This window comes from Eucalyptus grandis, chromosome 3 (genome assembly GCF_016545825.1).
Source record: "Eucalyptus grandis isolate ANBG69807.140 chromosome 3, ASM1654582v1, whole genome shotgun sequence".
NCBI classification, from domain to species: Eukaryota; Viridiplantae; Streptophyta; class Magnoliopsida; order Myrtales; family Myrtaceae; genus Eucalyptus; species Eucalyptus grandis.
Genome location: NC_052614.1, coordinates 44,058,352 through 44,084,990, shown reverse-complemented (window position 1 = coordinate 44,084,990; position 26,639 = coordinate 44,058,352). Strand labels below are relative to the sequence as shown.

General features: G+C 41.8%; 2 protein-coding genes across 2 annotated transcripts; one reads left to right on the top strand and one right to left on the bottom strand.

The window, feature by feature from the left end:
• Positions 1-10,173: 10,173 nt before the first annotated feature.
• LOC120291867 (AT-hook motif nuclear-localized protein 23-like) lies at positions 10,174-10,497 on the bottom strand. Its single transcript, XM_039309630.1, has one exon. The coding sequence runs from the start codon at positions 10,495-10,497 to the stop codon at positions 10,174-10,176; it is 324 nt and encodes a 107-aa protein (XP_039165564.1).
• A 13,857-nt stretch (positions 10,498-24,354) lies between these two features.
• LOC104436705 lies at positions 24,355-26,370 on the top strand. Its single transcript, XM_010049551.3, has one exon. The coding sequence runs from the start codon at positions 24,355-24,357 to the stop codon at positions 26,368-26,370; it is 2,016 nt and encodes a 671-aa protein (XP_010047853.2).
• The last annotated feature ends 269 nt before the right edge of the window (positions 26,371-26,639 follow it).

The window sequence follows — 26,639 nt, the reverse complement described above, 5'->3', positions numbered from 1 at the left end:
ATCGAAGTGCGTAGGCCCCTCACTCATTCGCCGTGGTCCCCTACTTGCAATTCTCGAAGACTTTCTTGAAGATGACATCTTTCTCAGTTTTTGGAAGATTCCTTGCTTGACTTTCCCAGGAAAGATGACAACTTTTTGAGGATTAAACGAAGAAGACAAACGGGAATGGAGGATCGATGCTTTCTAGGGTTTTTGAGAGAAAAGTGAAGAGAAATCGACAGTGCACGATCGGTTAAAAGAGGGATAAACGAACCGTCACAAAGGAAATAAAAAATGCCTTTTCAAAATGACTGTCTTTTTCCGCAAAAATAGCCATTTCAAAAATAACTTCCTTTTTGAAAATGAAACGATGCAATAGTTACGTCAATTAAATATAGCAACAATTTAAACACAGTCTGACGATCGTACCTTTTCAAGATGAGATTCAAGAGAGAAAGACTTACAGTCTGACGGTCGTACCAAGACTATCTTTTAGATAAAGTCTTGTAAGACTGAGTCTGAAAGTCTTTAGACTTTGATATCCTCATACCTCAAAATGTTGAGTCTGGAACGTATAGACTCAAATTGATTTTTCTCCAAAGGCTTTGTGAATATATCCGCCAGTTGATTCTTTGAGTCAACAAATTGAATTGAAACATCTCCATTTTGAACATGGTCTCTAATAAAGTGATGTCGAATCTCTATATGCTTTGCTCTTGAGTGGAGAATTGGATTTTTGGTGAGGTTGATAAAGCTGGTGTTGTCGCAATTAATCTCCGTGCATGAGTCTTCAATTTCAAAGTCTCTTAGCTGTTGTTTTATCCATAGAATTTGTGAACAGCAGCTTCCCAAGGCTACATACTCTGCTTCTGTTGTTGAAAGGGACACAGTGCTTGTTTCCTTGAAAACCAAGACAATGTCCTGCTTCCAAGCAACTGGCAAGTTCCCGAAGTGCTCTTTCTATCAACTCTGCAACGGGCCAGATCTGCGTCTAAATATCCCAGAAGATTAAAGTCTCCCTTCTTAGGATACCAAAGACCGATGCTTGATGATGAAGCAACGTATTTAATGATGTGTTTCGCAGCACCGAGATGGGATTCTCTAGGATCGATTGAAACCTAGCACAGATGCAAACACTCAACAAGATGTCAGGTCTAGAAGCAGTAAGATAAAGGAGTGAACCAATGATGCTCCTGTATAGCTTTTGATCAACTTTCTTCCATTCTTCATCTTTGTCTATCTTCAAAGAACTTGACATCGGTATGTCGGTCTTTTTGCACTTTTCCAGTCCAAATCTTTTGACAAGATCATTAACATATTTTTCTTGATAAATAAAAGTTCCTTCCTTCAATTGTTTTACTTGAAGACCAAGAAAGAATGTTAACTCTCCCATCATACTCATTTCAAACTCATCCTGCATAGACTTAGAAAATTTCTTGCTGATTTTCATTAGAGGATCCGAAAATAATGTCATCCACATATATTTGAACAAGTAAGAAACTTTTGTTTTCCTTTTTGATAAATAAAGTCGTATCTACTTTACCTTTGACAAAACCATTTTGTATTAAAAACTTACTCAACTGGTACCAAACTCGAGGTGCTTGCTTTAAACCATACAAAGCCTTTTTTAGTCCGAAGACCGAGTCCGGCTTCTTTGGGTCTTCAAACCCCGGTGGTTGTTCCACATAAACTTCCTCATGGATAAATCCATTTAGGAAGGCGCTTTTGATGTCCATTTGGAATAACCTGAAATTCTTATAACAAGCAAACGCAAGTAATAGTCGAATAGCTTCTAACCTTGCTACTTTGGAGCGTAAGTCTCATCATAGTCTATTCCTTCTTCTTACGTATATCCCTTGGCTACGAGTCTTGCTTTGTTTCGTACGACTTTTCCTTTCTCATTCATCTTGTTTCTGAACACCCATTTAGCTCCAATAACAGTTTTACCTTTTGGTTTGGATGTCAATTCCCAAACATCATTAATGTTGAACTGTCTGAGCTCTTCTTGCATAGCTTCAATCCAGCTTTCATCAGATAAAGCTTCTTCTATGCTCTTTGGTTCAATTTCAGAAACGAGAGCTACAACACTAGACTCTTCTCGCCTTTTGGATCTGGTGCGAATTCCTTCATTAATTTCGCCGATTATAAGATCTTTGGGATGACTGGACTTATGCTTCCAGTTACTTGTTGATTTGTCTGGTTGATGATTTCTCTCTTTGTTTGGATCTTCACGAACATCCTGATGCTGGTTTTCCAGAGTCTGAGATGCTTCTTGAGTTGTAAGCTTTGGAAGGTCTGGAGCAGGTTCAGACTCTTCTTGATGAGTCTGACTTGATTCGTCTTGCATTGAGTCTTGAAATTTGACATTCATTGACTCCTTTACAGACTGGCTCTTCTTGTTATAGACTCGAAGGCTTTGCTTGATGTAGAATATCCAAAGAAGATACCTTCATCGATCTTTCTTCAAACTTACCAACTCGATCTTTTGCATTTTTCAATATAAAACATTTGCAACCGAATACATGAAAGTATGAAACAATAGGCTTCTTATCTTTGAATAACTCATAAGGGGTTTTCTCTAGAATAGGTCTTAAGAAGACTCTATTGATTATATAGCATGCTGTTGAAACAACTTCAGCCCAAAATCGTGAAGAAATCTTGCTTTCAATTAAAAGAGTTCTAGCCATTTCTTGAAGAGATCTGTTCTTTCTTTCCACAACTCCATTTTGCTGAGGAGTATATGGAGAGGAGAACACATGATTAAATCCAAATTCATCACAAAATTTTATAAAATCTTGATTTTCAAATTCACCTCCATGATCTGTTCTTATACTTGAGATGACACATCCTTTTTCATTTTGAACCTTTTTAGCAAATTTTTCAAATTACGAGAAGATTTCGGACTTACTTGCAAGGAAATATACCCAAGTAAAACGGGAGTAATCGTCCACAATTACTAGGCAATATTTCTTACCTCCAATACTCTGTGTTTGGTTGGTCCGAAGAGATCCATATGCAGCAACTGTAGTACATGATTAGTAGAGACATGATTTATTGGCTTAAATGAATTTCTTACCTGTTTTCCCAGAATACATGGAGTGCATGGATCAGTCTTTTGATAAGGTAATTTGGGTAGTCCTCGAACAAGCTGTTTTGATGAGATTTTGGCTAATTGCTTCATGTTGACATGACCAAGCTTTCGTGCCATAAGCTTGCTTCGTCTTGAATTGAGATAAAACATTGCGATTCATTTGGTTTCACATCCAGAAGATAGATGTTTCCATGTCTTCGACCTATGAAAGATGAGTAGAGTCTTTACCGATTCCGTAACATATTCCTTCTTGAAAGAAGATCTTGAAACCAGTATCACACAGTTGACTAATGCTGAGAAGATTGTAATTGAGTCCTTCCACTAAGGAAACATTACTTATTGTGAGATTTCCAATTTTCACAGTTCCAAATCCCACAATACTTCCTTTGTTGTTTCCTCCAAATGAAACTTTTCCACAATTTACTTGAGCAAGCTTTATAAAACAATTTGAGTCTCTTGTCATGTGTCTTGAGCATCTACTTTTGTCAAGATACCACTTTACCTTTTTCTTGACGGTGACCTGCATTTAAAATAGAGTCTCAAGCTTTCTTTGGTACCCAAACTTTCTTGGGTCCTTTGGTGTTAGTAACATAAGCGATTAGCCCATATTTTCTTAACAGGTTTCCAAACCATAGGACACTCTTTTTCAAAGTGATCCGGACTGTTGCATTTTGAACATTTGAGAGCATTTCTACCTACAGATTTTACAAAAACTTTCTTGAAGTGATTTTTGTAAGCCTCTCTCGAGAGTCTTTTCTTAATTCTTTCTTTTACTTTAGGAAAATCAATCAAGGGAATTGTTTCTGCCGTCATACCTAGACCGGACTTATTGAAATAAAGTCTTTGAGCTGAAAGAATTTTCTCAAGTTTTTCAGACCCTATTGAAAATTTCTTTGAAATATTTGATAAGTCTGTTTTTAAAAGAGCATTTTCTTTTAAAAGATTATCTTCATTTTCTTTAAGAGTGGAAACAGTCAAGTCTAGACTTTTAACTCTTTCTACTAAAACATTTTCCTTTTGTTTTAGAGCTAAGTTTTCCTTTTTCAGTTCAGAAATTCTTTTGAGAGAAGTCTTAAGACTAAAACACAGCTCATCAATGTATTTAGAAACTTTGACAGGAATTTTAAAATTACTTGCCTCATATTCATGCCCGAGTCGATTGTGCCATCGACATAGATTGGCATATTCATTATCACTTTCTTCACACTCGTATCACTCCCGGTGTTTCGGCTTTGAGAGCTTTTCGAAATTTTTCAGCTTTTCCTTTCTTCTTCTTCGTAAGAGGGCGGTTGGGTCCGATGTGTCCATTTTTCTTACATTCAAAGCAGATTACGTCTTTGTTTGGTTCCTCATCATCAACAGACTTGGTCTCGCTGTCTTTGAAAGCTTTGTTTCTTTGAGTTGAACCTTCTTCCTTTTCTATTCAGTTTTCTGAATCTTCTTATCATAAGAGCAAGCTCCTCATCGTCCATATTTTCTTAATCAGTATCATCGAATCATCATTTGATTTTAATGCAATGGATTTCTTACCTTTTGGATCTTCATCTTCATTGATCCGTTCCACTTCATAAGACTAAAGAGTTCCAATTAGCTCATCGACAGATAGTGGCATAATTCTTTGCGTCTCTCTTATCGAAGTCTTTATGTGATTCCAATCCTTGGAGAGTCCACGCAGTAGCTTGTTTACCTTCATGGGATCAGAAGTTGGTCGACCTTGATTTTCAAGACCATTCACAATATCTCGTAAAACGACTAAACATGTCGGATATAAATTCTCCTGGTTTCATTCTCGAAGGCTTCATATTGACCGAGAAGAATGTTGATTCTTGTTTCCTTCACTCGACTGTTCCTTCATAGGTGATATGCAATCTGTCCCAAACTTCTTTTGCTGTAACACAAGAAGATATTCTATTATATTCAGTTGGTGACAAAGCACAATATAAAGAATAAATTGCTTTTGCATCGAGTGCTTGTCTCTTGATTATCTCTTCCCGAGTCATTCCGCTGAACTCATCGTTTCTTTTCCTCTTTCGAGACGATGCGGTGGTAGGAGTAATTCCTTTTCTACAACGTCCCATTCCAGAGAATCCTTTGATCGAAGGAAAGCTTTCATCTTGTTCTTCCAGATGTTGTAATCCTTTCCATCAAAGTAGGGTGGCTGGTATTGCTTTGCCCTTCCATCAGCCCTGGTGCTAGCATACTAGCCATGGATCTTTTACTACAAAGTAAAACACTTCAAATAAAGTAAGTACACAGGCTATGATACCAATTGATATCGCTAGTATGAGTACCTAGAGGGGGGTGAATAGGTATATAAAAGATTTTTCTTCAACAATTGCACAATACTAGACAGTAGAAGGAAACGTTAATCAAAGTAAGACCGAGAGAAGAGAAAATTGAACACGCGGTTTATAGTGGTTCGGCTTATATCAAGCCTACGTCCACTCTTCTTCACCGACAGCCTATTGGCTGGATTCCACTATGAACAAAGAGAAGTTACAGCACAGCTTTGCCTTGATTCCACAAAGTGTAGATGTTCTACCACACCTCCTCAAGATTTCTCACAAATATAGACTCTCTTTTGTAGACAAGTATTCGCTCAAAGGATTTGTCTAAACAAAAAGGAGCTTCAGACTTTGGAATTCTTCTATCGCGCACCCCTTGAACAACTAAGACCGTCTTCCTTATATACTCCTTTATGCCATCATACCCGTTGGCACTTACCAAAGGAATTCCTCCAATCTACCCGTTGGACAGAATCAATTAGGAAGATTGTTCAAGCTATTAAAGGAACGTCTTGATAGCCCATCAATCATGTTCGCCCATACAATCAGGATCTCGGTTTCCATAAGCGTAACCTTCCAATAATATTTAGACAATCACCGGATCTTCAATTATCGAGTCAATCTTCGATCAATCAAAGGACTCCGTTATGTCTTCTCCAGCCACGAGATCTTCTCCAGTTGATAAAGTTAAATCTTTAACAAAACATTCAGTTCTGGATAACCTTTCTTCAACGGATTAAAGACTGTCAATGAGGATAGACTTTGAGTCTTGAGTCTGGCTGTTCGGAGGTCTTCAGACTTTAAACAGCAGAGTCTGCAAGCCTTCAGACTAGACTGATAGAAACGTTTTGTCAACTTCAAAACACTTCAAGAAGATTTCTCCAACAATTCCATATAGTAGTGGTTAGCCACAACCATCTCGACAGAGGGAACCATCCTACAGTGTCGATTGCCATGTTCAAGCGACCACCATGAGGAGTGGTTATTCTGTATGCACAGTAGAATGGGGTTTTCTTTTTTTTTTATTGTAAGTTAATTATTTAAGTAAGCATTATTCATATAATCTTAGTTTTGGTTATATCCAATGACTTACCAAACATGATATTGGAAATATCTAATTCCCTCACATTTCCTTTCTTATTCTATCATCTCTCAATCTAATCCTTGTCCACACTTCCTCAAAGAAGTGACAATCAAAACATAAATGGCTCGTGGGCTCGCAATGTTGATTGCATAGCGTACACTTGTTATCCACAATACACCATTTCCATATTCTATCATTAATAATCAGGCGCCATAAAATAAAGCCAAACTTTGAGAGATTAGTGTGAAACCACATCAGTCTATGCCAAGACAAGTTTGGCCCTTTAGACCTAATTTGGTTTTGCATATTCCATCACCAGAGCCAGAGGTTAAAACGTTGTCTTCCACATCTGAGTTTGTCTGCCAATGCAACTGGGATGCTGAACACATACCCTGATCTTTCCAAGAGGATTCATATACTCTTCTTGGAAACTAGTCTAAATGAGGCCAAGAGGGTTCCAATGATTCACCATTGGACTATACTCTATCCATCGCAAATAATAAATTTCGCATATGGTTTTAATAAGCCTCTCAACTTCATTATTTTTTCTCCTAAGTAGTGTCTTGCTTAATGTCAGCAGCACAAACGCTATGGTTCTTCAAAAGATAGCATCTTGACCGGATCACCGAAAGAGAGATTGCAATATGAGGTGCCTCAAAGAGTTTAGTGCATCTTCTAGTTATATTTTCGAAATCAAATCAAATATTTAACTAATATATTGACAGGATTGTACTATCTGTAATTTTTATATTAATAGAGGAGATATCAACAACTTAGAAATCTTGTCAATTTGAATACTCTTGTCAATTTGAATACATTATAATCTCAGGTTTTTTCTTTTCCATAAGTAAAGTGAAAACGAGAGAGGATAGAGGCCTAAATAAACTTATTAGTTGAAACCCACTTAAACACACAAAAGAGCCCAAGAATTTATAAAACCCATAACACCAATAATAAAGGGGTATGCAAATTACCCAAAAGTTTTAAACCTACGGATGTCAATTCAATCTTAAACCAACGAACTCCTGGTTTATTTGGCTTAAATTAGTTGGAAATTGTTAACGTAACAGTCTAGTCATCATTGACAATTTCAAATGTCACGGGCAGAATCTGTCATGAATCTTCTCTACTTAACTACTAGTTTTTTGAATTTTTTTTATTTTTCACTCTTTTTTTAGGTTTTTTTGAATTTTTTTTTCTTTTACCGTTCATTGTGAACTTTCCTAATTGATAATCACATTGCATCTTCGAATCACCCACATCTATATTTTCCATTTTTCTCAAAATGGAGGACAAGGACCCGAATTTCCACTCCACCCATCAACTGGAGCTACACAGACTGCTATCATTGTCAGCCATGTTACCAAGTGGCAAATTGAAAAACAGAATCCCTGAAGATGGGAGGTTGGGACACCTGAAGTGTCATAACTTGGCATGGAGAGACACTTAAGTGCCATAACTTTAAAATGGTATACTTAAGTGCCAATATCGGAGTAAAATTGGACACTTAAGTGCCACTCCGGCGAAAATCTGGCCAAATGGTTGACGTGGCAATTTTCCAGCGAGTTTGGTCCAAAATGACGTCGTTTTGCACGCGACGTGGCGGAGAAAATACAAAACGACGCCGTTTCGTGTCTACATGTAAATAATAATATAAAAATTAATTAAATTAGATTTTTTTAAATATTCAAAAATTTAAAAAAAATAAGAAAAATTTTAAAATTTTAAAAATTAAATTTTAAAAATTAAGAAATTTAAAAAAAAAAAAAAAGAAAAGGGCGGGGGGTCGAATGGGGCGGCGAGGGCTGAGCCCTCGCCGCCACCGCCTCCCGCCGTCACCGGGAAGGGCCGGCAACGGAGGGGAGGTCCTTGGCCCCCGGCCGACCAACGGCGAGGGCCGCAAGCCCTCGCATTGCGGCGAGGGCCGCGACCCTCACCCGGATCGGGCAAGGGCTTGCGGGCTCGATGACCCTCGCCCGAGATCCAGGCGAGGGCTCGCGAGCCCGGCGACCCTCGCCCGCATGCGGGCGAGGGCTCGCGGGCCCGCGACCTCGCCCCAGATCCGGGCGGGCTCGCGGGCCCGGCGACCTCGCCCCGGATCCGGGCGAGGGCTCGCGGGCCCAGCGACCCCGGCCAACCCTCCCCACTCCGTCGCCGGCAGTTCCCGGTGGCCGGGGGGAGGTGGCGAGGGCCCACGAGCCCTCGCCGGACGGGCGAGAGTCGCGGCCCGCGCCCGGATCTAGGGCGAGGTCACGGCCCTCGCCCAGATCCGGCTAGGGCTCGCGGGCCCTCGCCGCCGGGAAGGGCCGGCGATGACGGGGAGGCGGCGGTGAGGGCTCGGCCCTCGGCCGCCCCCGTTCGATCTCCCCACCTTTTTTTCTTAATTTTTTAAAATTTTAATTTTTTTTTTAATTTTTGAATATTTTAAATAAAATTAATTTTAAATCTAATTTAATTAATTTTCTATTATTATTTACACGTAGACACGAAATGGCGTCGTTTTGCATTTTCTCCGCCACGTCGGTGTGCAAAACGACGCCGTTTTGGACCAAACTCGTCGGAAAGTGGTCACGTAAGCCATTTGGCCGGATTTTCGCGAAGTGGCACTTAAGGCTGCGCATGATAACCATCCCCAGCCCAACTATTTCTATTCTTTTCTTCCCCAGAACAAAAAAAGAATAGAAACCTGTTTGATAACGGCAAGTTAGTTTTTTGTTCCCGGGAACAAAAAGTTAGCCCGGGAATGGTTTTGGAATAGAAATGAGAAGTAAAAAAAGTTGCTTTTTGTTCCGGGAACAAGTTTAAGAAATAAGTGAATTTTTTTTTCTTTTATTCTTCTCTTGCCAACCACCATTGACCGCCGTTGACCACCACCCGTCGTCGCCCCTCGCCGGCGTCGGCCGCCGCTGCCGTCGGCCGATCGCTGCCGCCGGCCGACGCCGCCGCCGCCGTCGCGGTCGACCGCCACCGCCGCCCGGCCGACCGCCCGGTCGCTGGAGGCCGATCGACGTCGCCGCCGCCGCCGCCGCCGCGCCGCCGCTAGTCGTCGCCCGCCGCCGCCGGGTCGCCGGTCACCGGCCGGCCGCCCGATCCTCGACCGCCGTCGCCGCCGCCGCCCGCCCGCCGGTCGCGGCGCGGCCGGGCCGCCAGCCGCAGCCGCCGCACGACCGCCGGCCACCGGCCGTCACCGCCGGCCACCGCCGGGCGGACGCCCATCGGCTGCCCCCTCCTGCCGCCGCCCGGCAGCCGGCGGTCGTCGGCGGCCGATGGGCTAACAGCGGCGGCCGGCGGTGACGGTCGGTGGCCAGCGGTCGTGCGGTTGTGGCGGCTGGCGGCCTGGCCGCCGCGATCGGCGGGTGGGCGGCGGCGACGGCTCGGCAAGAATAAAAATGAATAAATACAAAAAGAAATTGTTACGTTACCAAACACATTTCTATTCTTTTTCTATTCCAAGAGTAGAAATTTTGTGTCGTTACCAAACGGGTTCTTTTACTCAGAAATTATTCCCCGGAGCAGAAATAGAAAAGAACCATTTCTGAAAAAAAAAAAAACTCTTCCCGGGAACAGAAGCGTTGTCATGCGCAGCCTAAGTGTCCCATTTAACTTCAAAACTGGCACTCAAGTGTACTATTTTAAAGTTATAGCACTTAAGTGTCCTCACGTGCTAAGTTATGGCACTTGGGCTGTTCTTCTGCTCTAAAGATGGATACGGAAACGAGGGCTGTTCTTCTGCTCTAAAGATGGATACGGAAACGAGTCCTGCCGGCCAATTGCGGTGCTGCCAGCTTCGGCATATGGATCTGCCCTTCCTCTTCTAGCAGCAATCTCTCGTACGCAACATTAGTGAACGACAAAGCGACAATGATGACCGGCCCAACCAGAATGAGCTTGATGACCATGCTTCCCCCCATGACTTGACCTGCCTCCAGGAATATCGTCAAGCTCATGGCCTTCGGTGGAGCTGGCGAGGACAAGAAAGAGCCAGACAGTGACAGAATCTCGAACCGCCCACAGACTGTCACTACGGATCCAACTGCGGCCTGCTGCCACAAGCTCATGTAGGTAAACGTGCTAGTCCCGCTCAGCACTCGGGTTCCCCGCTATTGCTGTTGTAGGTAGCCGTGGAGTCAAAGATGTGATCCCTGTTCCCAACCTCGAGAATGGGGGCCCCGAGGCTACTGGTACTCTACCAGGTTATGATCACAGATGGCTTCGGCTCGTTTTTGGATCTAGGGGCGATGTCACCGGTGCCATGGCCGGTTGATTGTGCCAAGCTCTAGATCTTGGTGCACGGCCTCGTCATGATGGTCGCTGCCGGAGAATTGATGGTTGTGGTTTTTGCTGACCACGTCCAGATCTTCGAATTCCTGAGGTTGTCTATGGAGGTGTAAATTGGGTCTTTGAAAAGCTGCTGGTGGAGGTGGAACCGAGAAGCAGTGCCTAAATCCAAACCAGCCATGCTCACATTATTAGGGACGATCAAACGAAAACGAGGAAAAAGAAAAATTATTAAAAATTTTCAATATAAAAAAATCCCAAACCCATAATTGGATTTCAATGGTTATCTAAGGTTGAAGATAACTGTAAAAGAAAAAAAAAAAAAAAAAGAAGAAGAAAAATCAGATAATTAAAAAAAAAACTCAAAACAACATTTGTCATGACATACCTTTTCCGGTTTGGAGGGGCAAAGACATAAGTTTAGGGATATCCTTTGACTCTCTTTCAGGTGTGGGCTCTCCTAAACCCATATCTCATGCGATGTTAGGTATTCAAATTGTTGGCACCTAAATTTTGGCAACCCGATTAGTTGTTTATCGCTTTAAAAATTAGGGATTAATTATTAACCCCTAAACAAAATATTAGAATTAAATTGCATAACATATAGTCATTAGGAGCATATTTCATTTCATTGCATATTTGTTGGACCGGCGGTGAATGGATTTAGATGAATGGTTTTGAATATTGAAGCCCACAAGAGCATTAAACTTTGGATAAGTCGATAATTCCTCCAAGTACATTTACATGGGTGTCCTAAATTGTTAAATGTCGATTAGGAAATTTCCAGCACATTGGCACTGATATTTCATGCATGCTCACCTATTTGAGGGAACAAATGCAAAGAAAGGACAACGTGTAAGCTGCCACCGATTTGTACATGGAAAAGCCCATCCACGTGAAGGAAAATTATGCACTTGGCCATAATTCGGTCAACATGGGGGGCCAAGAAATTGACTGCCATTATTTTAAGAGGAAAGAATTTATGCACGATTTTCTGGTCATATTCACGCAATATTGGCAAAGTAATAAAGAATGGAAAGAAGCAAAAAGTGAATTTCACTTGATGAGAGGGAATGAAAGAATATATTTCTTTTCCTTGTCCAAAGTTTGATATTTTGACCTATATAAAGAGGAGGCCATGCATATTGAATAGACGGCCACATCGACAAAAGAGAGTGCTTGAGAAGAGCAGAGTCGTAGTCGAACATCCCCCTTCTCGGTCGTGACCTTGTGCCGTCTGTCAAGTTTCGCTGCCATTTCTGACCCCATTGACTACCTTCGAGTCTCTCTCGAAGACACAAGACAGTCGCTCGCAGTATACCGAGTCATATCCGAAGCATCCCGTAGTGTCAGCATTCACACGGAAGCAGTTTGTGTTGGTTGGGTCCAGCGAGCTACATGGACAAATCTGATCAAATTCTTGCGCAACACAACCCATCATTGGAGCCACTTGGCCATTCTATCACGTGTAGATTTCTTCTTGCAGGACTTTTGGAGAATCCGCAGTAGGTAGCAGTGTTATTTTTATAATGTGGCCCCACATTTTTGGACCTACATATTCTATTTGAAATGACAGTTATTTCACATGTAATTTTTCCCCGCTTCGTATTTTTTCGTGACAACTGCCCATTTGATAACCGTCTTGACATTATAAAATGAACGATCGTTCATTTTTTAAAGGGTAATCACAAGATATAACACAAACCCTTTCAATTTTAGAATACACTATCAGTATACGAGGGAATTGGTTTAGTAAAGTGTCTTCGATATTTCACCAAATTTTCGGGATTTTCAAATGAACATGAATATGAAGAATGGCTGGAGATTTGTTTATAATTAATCATATTTTCTGCATTTGATTTTTACTTCTAACAGGCAGCCTTTGGATGCTCCTCCCACATCAGCACCATGTCCTTGCAGCAATGCAAGTGCTTCATTGAATAGTCCAAGCGAACTTCACCAACACCTTTGCTGATCCTACGATCCTTGCACCGCCGCAAGCCACCACGACAATGAAAGTTATCGTTTTACAGGTCGTCTCTCGAAGTTTACGTGTAGATTCTAGAACCAACCACAATTTGTGACTACTCGCAGAGCAAGAACCTTTGTTGCGCGTGATTCGACTTGCAACCGTGAGCCCCATCGTGTCGATTAGTATAGCAGCAGCCATCAGACTGACCATACGCAGGTTACCACCACCACCACTACACCGTATTCCCAAGCCAGCAATGCTCATAACCGGGAAAAGTACCAAAAAGTCCTAAATCTATTGCATTAGTACCAATTCAGGCCTAAACTTTTAATTGGACCAATTCAATCCTAAACCTTTTACATCGGTACCAATTGAGTCCATCTGGCCAATTTCGACCTGCCGGCACGACGTGGACATCGGCCGGTGACCAGACGCTAATGTGGCAATTTTTAATATTTTTAAAATTTAAAAAAATTGATTTTTTCCTTTTTTTCTTTTCTTTTTCCTTTTCTTTTATTCTTTCTTCCTCCTTGGACTGTTCCAGCGGTGGCCGGCGAGCCTCCGGTGAGGCTCGCTGGCCATTGGGTGAGGGCCTCGAAGCCCTCGCCTGCCACCGGCGAGGGTTGCGGCCCTCGCCCGGCCCCTCCCGGGGCTGTTGGCAAGGCTAGCCTTGCCAGCCGCGAGCGAGGGGCTAGCGAGGCTGGTCTCGCCCGGATCCGAGCGAAGCCGCCTCGTCGGCGGCCCGGGAGAGGCCGAGCGAGGATCGCGAAGCCCTTGCCAGCCACCGGCAACAGCCTCGCCCTAGCCTTGCAGCGGGCAAAGGTGGCCTCACCCGTAGCCGATGAGGCCAACGCAGCCCTCGCCGGGCCTTGCCGGGCGAAGGCGGCCATCGCTTGCGGCAAGGCCGGGCGAGGCTGCGCAACCCTCACCGGTGGCCCTAAGAGAGGCTGGGCAAGGGCTTCGAGGTCTCGCCGGCCACCGCCGGAACAGTCAAGGAGGAAGAAGGAAGAAAAAAAAAGGAAAAAGAAAAGAAAAAGGAAAAGGAAAAAAATTAATAAATAATAATAATAATAATAATAATATTTTTAAAATATTAAAAATTGCCACGTCGCTGCCCGGGTCACCGGCTGATGTCCACGTCGACGCAGGCCAAAATTGGCTGGATGGACTAAATTGATACCAATGTAAAAATGTTTATGACTAAATTGGTACCAATGCAATAGGTTTTGGAATTTTTTGGTACTTTTCCTGCTCATAACCCTTGCCGCGCTGAGTGTCAATGTAAGCCATCATTGGTCCCACAATCCAATGAGTCCAAATTCGAGAATGATATTGTGAAATAGGTAAAGATATTATCTGAATTTAATTTGGTTATTTCCTTACTTAATTAGTTAATATTGTGATCAAATTCACATCTTTGAATGATATATCTTATCCAAAGTTTCTTGAAAAACCTTTGAAATTTGGGATTGTTCCCTAATTTCACAACGTGCATACAATTGGCGATTCGATTTTATGCCTGAAATATGACTTGCAATCGCATGAAAAAATCGCTAATCCGATTTCACACCCGAGATGTGTTCATGATTTCGCTAGAAATTAGCCAATCTGATCTCATGTGTGAGATATGATTTGTCAAATTAAAAATTAAGCATACACAAATGATATCATACTTGATTTGCTACCATGTTATTGTTTGAATTGACTTTGTTTCCATAAAAGAAACCCAAAAAATAATAAATATATTCAAGTTGGATTGGATTCTCGCTAGAATATTGCCTATTTTAGGATAATTTGCATATTTAGAATAGACATTTTACTTATTCTGAGTTTTGAGTTTTTGAAATAAAAAATATCAAAAACATTGATTTAGGATGTTAGATTTTATTTTCATTGATTTGAATTGCATGTTCAATTATTAGGCAATTTTAATTTCGAATTTTATAAAAAAAAATGAAAAAAAGACATAAAAAAAATAACATGCGTGTGTCACCTAGAATTAGGCCATTCTTTGCATGTATGTTTAGGATCATAAGAGTGCGCGACATATTAGGATAGTTGCATTTAATATTTTATTGTCATTAGATTGTGTTAAATAATTAATGACGTGTGACATATAGTTTGCATGATAGGTTGCATGTTACTTGTCATTTTAGTTAGGCATTTTGGTGTGACACTGCATTGTATTCCACGTAGACTAAGTTTAATTTAAATAAGAGAAAATCCTAAAAAAGATTGAGTGATTGCGTTTTAATTAGAAATCATATATAAGACTATTGATGTGAATTCTGATTTAACATTACAGATGATTTCGTTACTATAAGGTAAGTCTCATAATTTATTTATTATTTTATTGAGAGTTAAATTGGTGGATTGTGCACCCTTATGATTACCTTATATGTTGATGAGTAATAAAATGAACTCAAATTGCCTAATAAACATTTTTTTTTTCATGAAAAGAATGGTACTGAAAGGGCATTAGAGAAATCTAATGTAATCAAATCCCCATACTCAAAATCTCTTGTTCATAGGAGTAAAATAATTCTTACGTTATTTTACTTAGGTGTAACAACTTCTAATTGAAAAATCATTTGTATATTAAGAAGTTGAATCTAAGTCGTGAATTGATATGGGCTTAGGAGAGCTCGAGCTAAATTTAGGCTTAATAATTTATTAGCCAAACCCTAGGTAGTTCACCCAAGATTAGTTCACGACACAAATTAATGCTATAAAAATTTTATAATAAGAAATCGCCACTTGTTTATTGAAGTCGACTAGAATCAAGTGAGGCATGAAAGCATACTTCATTTCTACGCAACCAGAGAATCTAAGGTTAATGACTTGGTTACACTACTTGTTCATTTTAGGTAGTCTAGATTAATTTTAAACCTATGTAAAGTGATTATGCAAGTGCGAAATTATTAAAATGACAATGTGCACCCAATAAAGTATTAAATAAATTATAAGGGAAAACAAGAATCTAATGCTAAGAAATAAGAAAAATGTCATTCTTAACTATGCTAAAGGAAACCACAATCGACATATTAAAAGTGTGTGATCAAGAGCATTCATTTAAGAAAATAAAACATTTTAACTCTATTGTAAAGTCTTAAGAGTTTGTTCAATTTTGAGCTCAACTTTTTATCAATAATTTCCCACACTTGTAAGAGAAACTACCAAAAAAAAAAAAAAAACTATTTTTTAAATTTTTTTATAACTTTCAGAAAAAAAAATAGGAATTGTTTAATTTTTTAACTGTTTCAATTAAATTTGTTAGAAAATAGGGACACCGGTCTGGGTTCAAGGGCCCTGTCCGAATATGGGCTGTGGTCTGGTCCACGAGCTGGGTTGATGGACACAAAAGTTTAAACAATGGAATGGGCTCACTGGAATCAAGCCCAATTTGGCCTCAACAAGACCAAGTCCACGCCCACTTCAGTTAGAACCATCAAACCCAAATCTGAAAGTAACCTACAACTCAGTCCAAGCCCATCCAAGTCAAGACCCAAAATCCTAAGAAAATTAAATAAAAGCAACAAACAAGTCAAGCCCAACCTCATTAAGAAGAGAATCAGCCCAAAAGTTTCTAAATGTAGCAGCACCAAACCACGCTGTTTATATACCCATATTAAGCCCACGACCAAGATATCAAGCTAAACCAATTGAGCCCATGCAATATCATTGCATCCATCCTCCTCACGCCGCCACCGTCTTCTCCAAATTGACCGTGAGCGAACGACGTTGCCACCTTAACTCTAACGAGTCTGGACTCTCAACGATGGCCTGCATCGCCGAACCATGGTAACGAGCCTCCATTACCGTCGGCCACATAGCATGAAACCCGAAACCAAGCAAACGACGGCGATTGTGGTAGAGAGGGCACCGAATCCACCAAACGACCGTGCCCGTAACGCTGAAAATCACAGGAACGTAACAGTAGAAAGCAACACATGCGGAGGAAATGAATAAGGCCACATGAAAACTAGATCTCGTTGAAGCATTTCATCAAGCGGGTAACATTCGACGTAGAAACGTGAGGTTTCTCGGTCAATCGGGACGGGAACACGACAGGACTTTCGACAAACATCCGACAACATACGCAGCAAACAAACAAGGGACGGTCGGGGCCGGAGTTCGCGTAAGCCGGATGGCAGCGAGCGCCAGCCCTGCTTGCTCAAAAACAAGGCAAAAACAGGGCTGGGCCTTACTGGAGTTTCAGAGCGGGAAAGGAGGCACGGCGGCGGGTCGTTGGCCGCGATTCAGACTTGGTGGCTGGTGGTCTCTCCCTCCAACTCTTTTCCTTCACTTGAACTCTCACTCACGGCCTTCTTTCCTCTCGGACCTCTCTCTGTCCTCTCCGAACCAATCCCCCCAGCTCGCTCTCCTCCTCTCCCTCTTAAGCTCTCTAGCAGGCGTGCATGGCTTCTTGCCACGCCAGCTGTCGTTGCCAGTCTGCTCCTGACCACAAACTCCGGTGCAACACTTGCCCTTTCTCTTCTGCTCCTGTCGCGTACATCGTCCTTTCCTTCCCGTTCTCTGTTCTTTGCGAGAAAATATTCAGTGGTTAGCAACTGCCACGTCATTGGATGACCTGGCATATATGCTCCAATGAAAAAGCGACATCTGTCCGGTGACTTGGAATATGTAGGAATTGAAAAATTAAAACTGAAGGGGCTCGGACGCTCTTTTCTCTCTCCTCTGGCCGCTGACACGAAATAATAAATGCATTGTCCCCGCTCAAAACCCCCTCTCTCATCTTTTCAATTTACGCGGGCGCTTTATCTCCCCCCATTCCTCTTTCTCTCTCTCATCTTTTCAATTTTTCAAGCTATGGCTTCGTCACCAGCTCTCTCTCTCTCTCTCTCTCTCTCTCTCTCCCCTCTTTTCAGTGCTGGTTTCTCACAGATCAACAAGAAGACGACATTTTTCTTCGTCCATCTTCTCCAGAAAGGCGAACGTTGTAGCGATTTCCGTTAGCGCAAATCAAGCAACAGGCGTAACCTCGGATGATCAGCACCCAGAGAGTGGGAGATTATTCGCAGTCTCTAAAAAGAATTTGGTTGGAAGCTTTAGGTTGCTGACTTGAGCTGTCAAAGCCGGCATTCCTGGGATCGCGGACGCAGCACGCGGAGAAGAAGCAGGTCTCTTCGGGCTCCTCTTTCGGGCTCCCCTCAACGTCGGAGAGCGTCGCCCGCCGAGCGAGACCCTCGGACATGGAAGGCTCGGAGGCGAGTTTCCTGGAGAACTGGTGCTGTACGCGGCCAGCGCGGCGCTCAGCTGCGTCGTCATATTCACCGGGCTTCGTCACCTCAACCCGAATCGGGGGCCTCCAAGATGGCCCTCGAGCACAAGAAGGAAATTGCCAAGTGGTTCGGTCGTGGAATTCGTGTCTTAGACTGTGGAGGTGACCACCTGCGTGGGGCGTTCGAGGTGGCGCGAGAAGGAGACGGAGGGATCATCGTGGGGTACAATGCCCTTCACGAGGGCACGTTGTGGAGTGGATTGAGAGCTCACTTTTTGTCGATAGGGGAAGGGTCTTATGGTGATTAGGATTGCAAAAGGTGCTAAAGCTGGCGGTGGCGATGGCGGTGGCGGAGGTGCTGCACAGTAGACGACTGCATCGTGAAGAGAATGTTTTTAAGATCATCTCGCCGCTGAGGAGACAGATTGAAGCTTGAGGACGGGATGCGTTTGCTTTTTTGGATTTGCCAGAGAAACAAAGGACCAATAATTTTTAGAAGGGTCTCCGAGGGTCTACAAGAAACTCGCCTCCGAGCCTTCCATGTCCGAGGGTCTCGCTCGGCGGGCGACGCTCTCCGACGTTGAGGGGAGCTCGAAAGGGGAGCCCGAAGAGGCCTGCTTCTTCTCCGCGTGCTGCGTCCACGATCCCAGGAATGCCGACTTTGACAGCTCAAGTCAGCAACCTAAAGCTTCTAACCAAATTTTTTTTAGAGACTGCGAATAATCTCCCACTCTCCGGGCGCTGATCATCCGAGGTTACGCCTATTGCTTGATCTGCGTTAACGGAAATCGCTACAACGTTCGCCTTTCTGGAGAAAATGGACGAAGAAAAATGTCGTCTTCTTGTTGATCTCTGAGAAACCAGCACTGAAAAGAGGAGAGAGAGAGAGAGAGAGAGAGAGAGAGAGAGAGAGAGAGAGAGAGAGAGCTGGTGACGAAGCCATAGCTTGAAAAAATTGAAAAGATGAGAGGGAGAGAAAGAGGAATGGGGGGAGATAGAGCGCCCGCGTAAATTGAAAAGATGAGAGAGGGGGTTTTGAGCGGGGACAATGCATTTATTATTTCGTGTCAGTGGCTCGCCAGAGGAGAGAGAAAAGGGCGTCCGAGCCCCTTCGGTTTTAATTTTTCAATTCCTACATATTCCAAGTCACCGGACAGATGTCGCTTTTTCAATGGAGCATATACGCCAGGTCAGCCGATGACGTGGCAGTTGCTAACCACTGAATATTTTCTCGTTCTCTACAGATGCATGAAGGAAAAGGGGAAAGAAAAGCGATGGGGCCCGGGTAGGAAACAAAAGGGGAGCAGGCCGGCCCAGGTGGAGAGAAGAGGAAAAGGAAGGGAAAGAGAAGAAGAGGCCCGCGGACCCGGCCCGGCCCGACTCTACTCCCTTCTCTTCTTCTTTTTTTGGTTAAATATAAAACATAATTTTTTATTTAATTTTTTAAAAATCAATTCTAATACTAGTGATGCAAATTCTCTTATATATGCTATGCAATTTAATGAAAATTATTTTTGCTGCAATTAATGAATGATTCAGTGGGTAGCTAAAATTTAGGCATTACCAATATTGTGAAAATTCCAAACTAATGGTTGAAATATCTTTATTTTTCTCAAATAATGGTCCGAAATGGACCTTATATCAAACAAGGGCTTGAAGTAACAATGGTTATTTCAAATAATAACCTGAAGTAGCCACAGTTGTTTCAAATAATGGCCTAACTTCACCATTCACTTGTCGACTAAATTTTCCAATAGGTCAAAGGGTGTTTTTGTCTAAATACAATTTAAATTTTTAATTATTTTTTTGTTCTTATCTTTCCTTTTCTTTTTTTTGTTTTTTTCTATCTAGTGAGGGTTGATGGATGCTAGTAAAGGCTGTCAAGGGCATGACAACCCTCACTGGCCGCAAGCAAGGCCACCCTTGCTTAGGGCCAACAAGGGCGGACACACCTAGAGCGAGGGTCACCTCGTCTGGGCAAGGTCATCCCTCCTTAGTCGTTGGCGAGGCGACCCTTACTCTAGCTGTGGGAGAAGTCACCCTTGCCAGATTTGGTGAAGGCCTACCTCATCGATGGCTGTGAGGGCAGCCTCCCCTAGGGTGAGGGTTGCCTCACCTAGGCAAGGTTGTCCTTCACCAAATTGGGCAAGGGCAACCCTTGCCCAGACCTTTCTAGGAATCATCGATGGCCGGCTAGCCACAGGCATAAAAAGGAAGACAAACTAGAAAAAGAAAAAAAAAATGAAAGGAAAAAGGAAAAAAAAAGATAAATGAAGAAAATGCCCTTACCAATTAGAAAGTCAGGTCTTTATTTAAAACAAATATAACCACTTTGGGATCTTATTTAAAACATAATCCACTTCAAATCCTTATTTGAGATAATGATCTTACTTCATGCATTTATTTAAAACAAAATCCACTTTAAGCTCTTATTTGAGTAAATAATTGCATTTTAGACTCTTACTTGGAATTTTCTCTTATGTTGAGCAAATGTGGTCTATCTCAAATTGCTAGCCATAACATGAAGGATAGGCAGCAATGATTGGATCGTCATGTTAGCAATTTCCAGTCAATTTAGATTAGGTGGATTACATTAGAAAATCATGAAAATATTTAAAATTATATTGGCCAAATAAGAAAGTTTAGAATTGAATTGACATTTACACAATAAGTTTATGATTTTTTGGATAATCCTCCTCAAGTGGTCAACTTTAGGAATTGCAAAAGCTAGTTATAAGACCTCTTAGGTTGATAACTTTGCTACTAAAGCTTCACTAAGAGGCCTATTAATATGACATAGTCACCAATTGTTGGAAACATGTGTACTGTAGTAATAATTCATTATTTCCTCATATAGATGAAATCTATAATCTCATAATTTTTTCATATGCTTTTACAAGAACTTCATGTGCATATGCTTGATCAAAATTATAAATCCAAGTGTTTATTATAGACTATACTCACCTTGTGATTTTAAGTCTTTGAGGGAGAGGAGCTCATCCACCAACTTGCCTTTAAAAGACAGAGGGAAGGGGGAGAAGATGAGAGGCAGGTGTAGAAAACTTTGATAAACTTACATACTATGTAAGAGTGAATTGGTTGGAAATTTTAAATTTTCTTCTGTCACATCAATTTTCTTCTCCTCTCCATCCTCCTAACGAAGCAAAACATAAAAAAATAAATAAACAAAGTAATTTTAAATGGCAGATGGAGCCCTTTTGTCGAAACGGCTATAAGGAGGCAATGAAGGGAACAGGAGGAAATACTCTTCGCCTTAAGTACTTTATTAAATTTCATTTTAGTGAAATCTTTTAGTATACTCAGCGTTATTCATTAATCATTTTAGTATACTACACAAAACATTTCGTTCTTATCTACTTGGATTTAAAATTTGTAAACTTAAGCCACCTCATCGTAGCTTTCTTATTTTGTGGATTTTATATGTTCTTATAGGAGGCGTCAGAGTGAATTTTCTAAACACAAAGGATAGATTTGTTTTGTGGAAAAATACTAGTTGGAAAGTATCTCCTCAGTTCGTCATTTTGGCACCTTAAAAATGAATCAACAAAAATTAATTTTCACAAAGAATACAAATTTATATTTCAATTTGAAAAATGATTTACGTCTTTAAAAGATTAGCTTTCATTTTGAATGATCTAATTTGACCTCCTCATTGCTAGGATCATTGCTTTCGTGAAAATCCAGATCTTGGATTCTGATCGAACCCTCTAGCTCTTGAACGTAAGACAGAGGGGCCTCACCTTAGATCCTAGTACACTTACTAGTGCCTCAGACACTTAAACTTTGGTCCATGCACCTAGACTTTTAACGTCGTGGGCAAGACTTGTGCACCTAGGGCCACAAGTTCTTGGATAGGCCTCCAGTGTCTAATCCCTAGGACATCGAGTCCGTGGCTCAGGGTCCTAATCTGGCACGTAGATATTAGGTAAAAGACTTGAGTTCCCAGTCTTGCCGCCAAGGTCCCGATAATTGGCACCAGACCTAGGTTTATTTGTCTTGAACACATTCTAAAGTTTGTCAACACCAAACTTCCGATGATAATTTTCATCTCATTTGAAAAATCCTACCAAACAAAAGAAAATCAAACTATTTTTCTTGAAAAAAATTTCCTTGTGAAATATTATGCACCGGTCATGTTAATTTTTCGAGGAAACAAAACAAACCTGAAGTTTTCGCCCAATTTCATCAAGACCTAAGATTAATGTTAGAATAGCATATCATTGCCTAATCCAAGGGTTAAAAATGCACAGTAGAATGAGAATTACGTGTGACCTTGAAGATAGACCGCAAAACTTCAAGACATGGTTAACTACTCATTAGGCCAACCGGACAAAAGAGAAAAGGAGACTCAGCCGAAAGTTGCAAGCAAATAATCAAATTCCCATTCCGACTTTTATTCCATTCTCTTTTTGACCTTATTATTCCCACGCCTTTCATTTTCTTACTTAATAATTGGAGGTCCCACAGAAGTTCATTGCCGTGAATTGTGTTGAGACACAAGTTCTCTGCTAGCTAAGGAAGTAATGCACATATTCCCAGTACTCGTTCATTAACAATGATTCTAAGGATAAATCTCTCTGTTACTTTCTGTACTTCAGTTTCTCCATCTTTTCCGGTGTCAATGTCGGCATCCGCTTCTTCTTAATAATGCTTCTGGGATTCATCAGCCCTCCAATTCAGGTGTGGTGGCGCTAGTCTTGCAATGCATTGCACCTCTTTCTTTCCTGTTACTTTAGTTAGCTTGCATTTGCTTGTTGTGCTTACTAACCCATATAGTCTTCAGGGTTAATTTATACGCTCTCTGCACTTTGGATGTTTTGGCAAGAGATGATCTAATTTAACTTGCTGGTTTGTATACTTAACCATACTCTATACAAGTTATAGCGCATGTTTAGCTGTCTTCAATGTTCATTTTCCTACTGATGAAAGAGCTACGGGGAGAAATTGACCCTTCCTCGTTCCTTCACAACTTGTCAAATTTGATATTTAGTCATTGCTATGTATGAAAAGGTATAGCAAACATGCTATTGAATGCATTCTTTCCTATGTGAGAAATCTGCAGGAAGTGCAATGTGATAGGATTATAGGAATTATTTTGGGAGTCGTGGAACCTCTTCTACTTAAAACTTCAAAAATCCAACATGTGAGCCAAAAATCCAACCTAAGAGCAAGTGCACCTAAAGTCATCTACTCTAATTCTGTATAAGTATTTTTGTGAACAAAATACAAGGCTATTAAGAACTTGACATGTGGTCCTCTCACTAGGTGAAACATCTTTTCTATCATTTTTCACAAAGCTTAAAAGTAATAGAACTCCCGAAATTATAAAAGAAGAAAAGCATTGGTTCATGAAGTTGCCCAAAATTACAAAGAGTTTCTTTCAAGACTAAATGATGGGGTATATAGGAGAACCTATGAAATCTATTGACCCTCTTAGAACAAGCATGGTCAAGTAGGTTCCAAGATTGGTACTAGAACTTGTAAAGTGGATTCCAGTTCCAAAATTTTGTGGTCCTCTCTCTCTCTCTTCCTATGGTGATCACTGAAAGATTTAGGTTTCAGATCGATCCAGCTAGTGCATCATGCGGCATAGCAAAGACAATTTTAATAGGTGAAGTTGAAATGATTATGGACCATATAGGTTTTAAAGAATTTGAGAAAGTGAAGTTACTTTGAAAAGCTAATATATGAAGAATAGAAGTAGAAAAACTTAAAAGCTCCACGAAAAGAATTTATGGATAATTCACTTTTAAAGAATTTGAGAAAGTGACACCATAAGTGTCATAACTATTATACAATGCTCACTTTAGTGGCAGAAATTTTGAATTGATCATTTCAATGCTATAACTTTTAGAAAACATTGACTTAGGACTACAATTTGTTTTCCCATATTACCTAATTGAAGCGAGCATATGTAGTTTATTATTCTGCAAAATTAAGGAAGACTCATAAGATGGTGGACGGTAACGGCACAAAATTGTCCCAAAGCTTCTTCAAATCTCACGATGCGAGAAGAGGGCAACTTTGCTAGATATTTAAGATCTCGCTGAACACATAAAAAAAAAAAAAAAAAAAAAGGAAAGAAAAAAAGGTGTAACAAAAAAAAAATGGAAGAAAGAAAAGTACAAGGATCGCAAAAGGATATACACGCAGTCAAAAACTCTAGGAAAGAAAAAGAGCGATGAACATGGAGAGATTACTTTGTATCATAAACAATGTGCACATTCATAGTTTCAGTTATTCAAAATTCTAACAGATTGAGAGAATTGATTTATGCAATACTGGATGCATTTATCCAGTTTTGTCCGAGCTCGTAGTAATTATTCTTCAGAAGCAATGTGAAAATTTTCCTCACTCAGCATTTGCATTGATGTCTAGTGAGAACACTTGAACGAAGCCACCATGAGCTTGATCAGTTGGATTTCCTCAATAATCAAGACGGTGTGGCCGCTGCTGAAATATCTGTGGGAGAACTGGGGGATTCATTTCTTGGTCACTGTAAGCCTTACTTGCGAGATTTTACTCACAATATTAGGCATTCGTCGGAAATATATGAGGTCGAATTTAGCTAGATCCATCGTCTGGGCTTCCTATTTGCTCCTGTCTTATGTTGCGAAAATTGCGCTGGGCAAGCTTACTGTGGTCCACATCGATGATCCTAAAAATCCGGGTTACGACGTGGAGTTGGTAGGGCTCTTTGCCCCGTTGCTTCTGATGCAACTTGGGTACCCAGATGGCATAACGGCCTATGCGGTGGAAGATAACCGGCTGGGATTGAGACAGATTCTGAACGTCGGGGCTACAGTTGTAATCGTGGTTCGTATTCTCATTCGCTGTTGGGACGGCTCGTCCCCAGTCTCAGGGCTGTACATCCCCTTGTTCATTACCGGATTCATAAAGGCGGCATTGTGGGTCTGGGCTCTCAAATCCGTGTACGACGAGAACTCAATTGTGAATGCCGAATACTTTCCCAAAGTAGCCACCGAGGAAGTAAGGGAAAGCAGTCGTCAGCTTGAACTGTTCCCCGAGGACAAGAAGTTTGACTCCGCAAGGGACATCTTGAAGGCCTACTTTCGGTTCGACTGTCTGAAGCCTCACATCGCGAACTGGCCGTACCACCCTGTGTTTGTATCCCGCGATTGGATGTCCATAAAAAATTACTCTGCCAACCGCGCTTTCACCGTGAATGAGATCGAGCTGAACTTCATGTTCGATGCACTCTACACTAAAGCGCCGATTCTGTTCACGAAATGGGGCATCATAGGCTACTCTGTTGGCTTCTTCTGCTTGGTGACTGCCTTGTGTAGATTCGCTATGATCTTCAAGAACGCCTTCTTGATCGATATGTACATCACCTACACCTATGCGTTACTGATGGCATTCACTTGTCTCCAGCTTTATCAGATTACGAGGTTGGCATTTTCGGATTGGGCAGTGGTGGCGATGGGTAGGAATCTTGGGATGCCGCTCTTGTCAAGGCTCCTTCCAATTATAGCTGATCGGTGTATGAGGAAGGAAAGATGGTCGAGGTCTATCGGGCAGCTCAATTTGTTAGAACAATGCCACCCATACAAAGAAAGGCCAAAGCTCGTCCGCGGGGTCCTTGATTGGTTTGGTAAGTGGGAGCACGTCCGCGCAGTACTTGATTGGTTTGGTAAGCGGGAGATCTTCCGTTGGCATTGGTTATCCTCCCGCCAGCCCATGCCCTTGGGGCTCCGGGCGCTGGTACTGCGAAAGATGGAGGAGCTAGAGGAGAAAAGAAATTCCCGGCCCTTCGAGGAAAGAGGCAAATGGACGCTCGAGATTCACGACATCCAAGAAAAACAAGGACTGAGGGGTAGCATCGAGGCAAAATTCGCCAAGAGTATCATTATCTGGCACATTGCAACGGTAGTCTTGCAATCATTGGAATTCGAAAAATCCGATGCTTGTGAAGGAAGCAAATTACTATCGAGGTACATCATGTACCTTCTGGCCCTGCAACCTCACATGCTGTCGCTCCCCACCGCCAACATCACGTTGGAGGAAGCTTGTTACACGCTGAGGCCTTTCTTGAGGTACCGAGAATATGAAGATGCAATTAGTGCACTATCGTCGTCGGATGGAGATGTCCCGCACCCCATCAAATCAAGTGAGGAGACATGGGACATGTTGTTGGAGGTGCAGAAGCTCATGGCCGACCTAAGGACAATGGACAACAAGTGGGAGATTATCAGCAGCATGTGGGTGGAGATGCTGTGTCATGCAGCATTCAACTGTCATGCGTATCGTCATGCCAAGCGACTGAGAAGAGGAGGTGCGCTTATCACTCATGTGTGGCTTCTCTTGGCTCACAAGACCGACAAGTTCCCCTTTGAAAATCCTAACCGTTGCCTCAAGATCTCTGAAACCTCCCTCCTCGGAAAAAGGTTTTTCTAGTTGCTTCCAAAGGATTTTCGGGAAGACGGATGCAATATATGACAGAGCTAAATGATGTGGCATCCTCAGGCAGGGTTGGAAGAGAGATGCTAAAACTTTATAAGATGGCTACAACTTTAAAGCCCCGGTAGGTGACGTTTTGGTACACATTTAGCATTTCTCTTTCGAATAGCGTACACGCATACGTCTTTGTAATCAATTTACGTTAAAAAACCATATGTTGTCAATCCTGCAATCAATTTATGTAGTTTGTAAAATAATGTGATTCT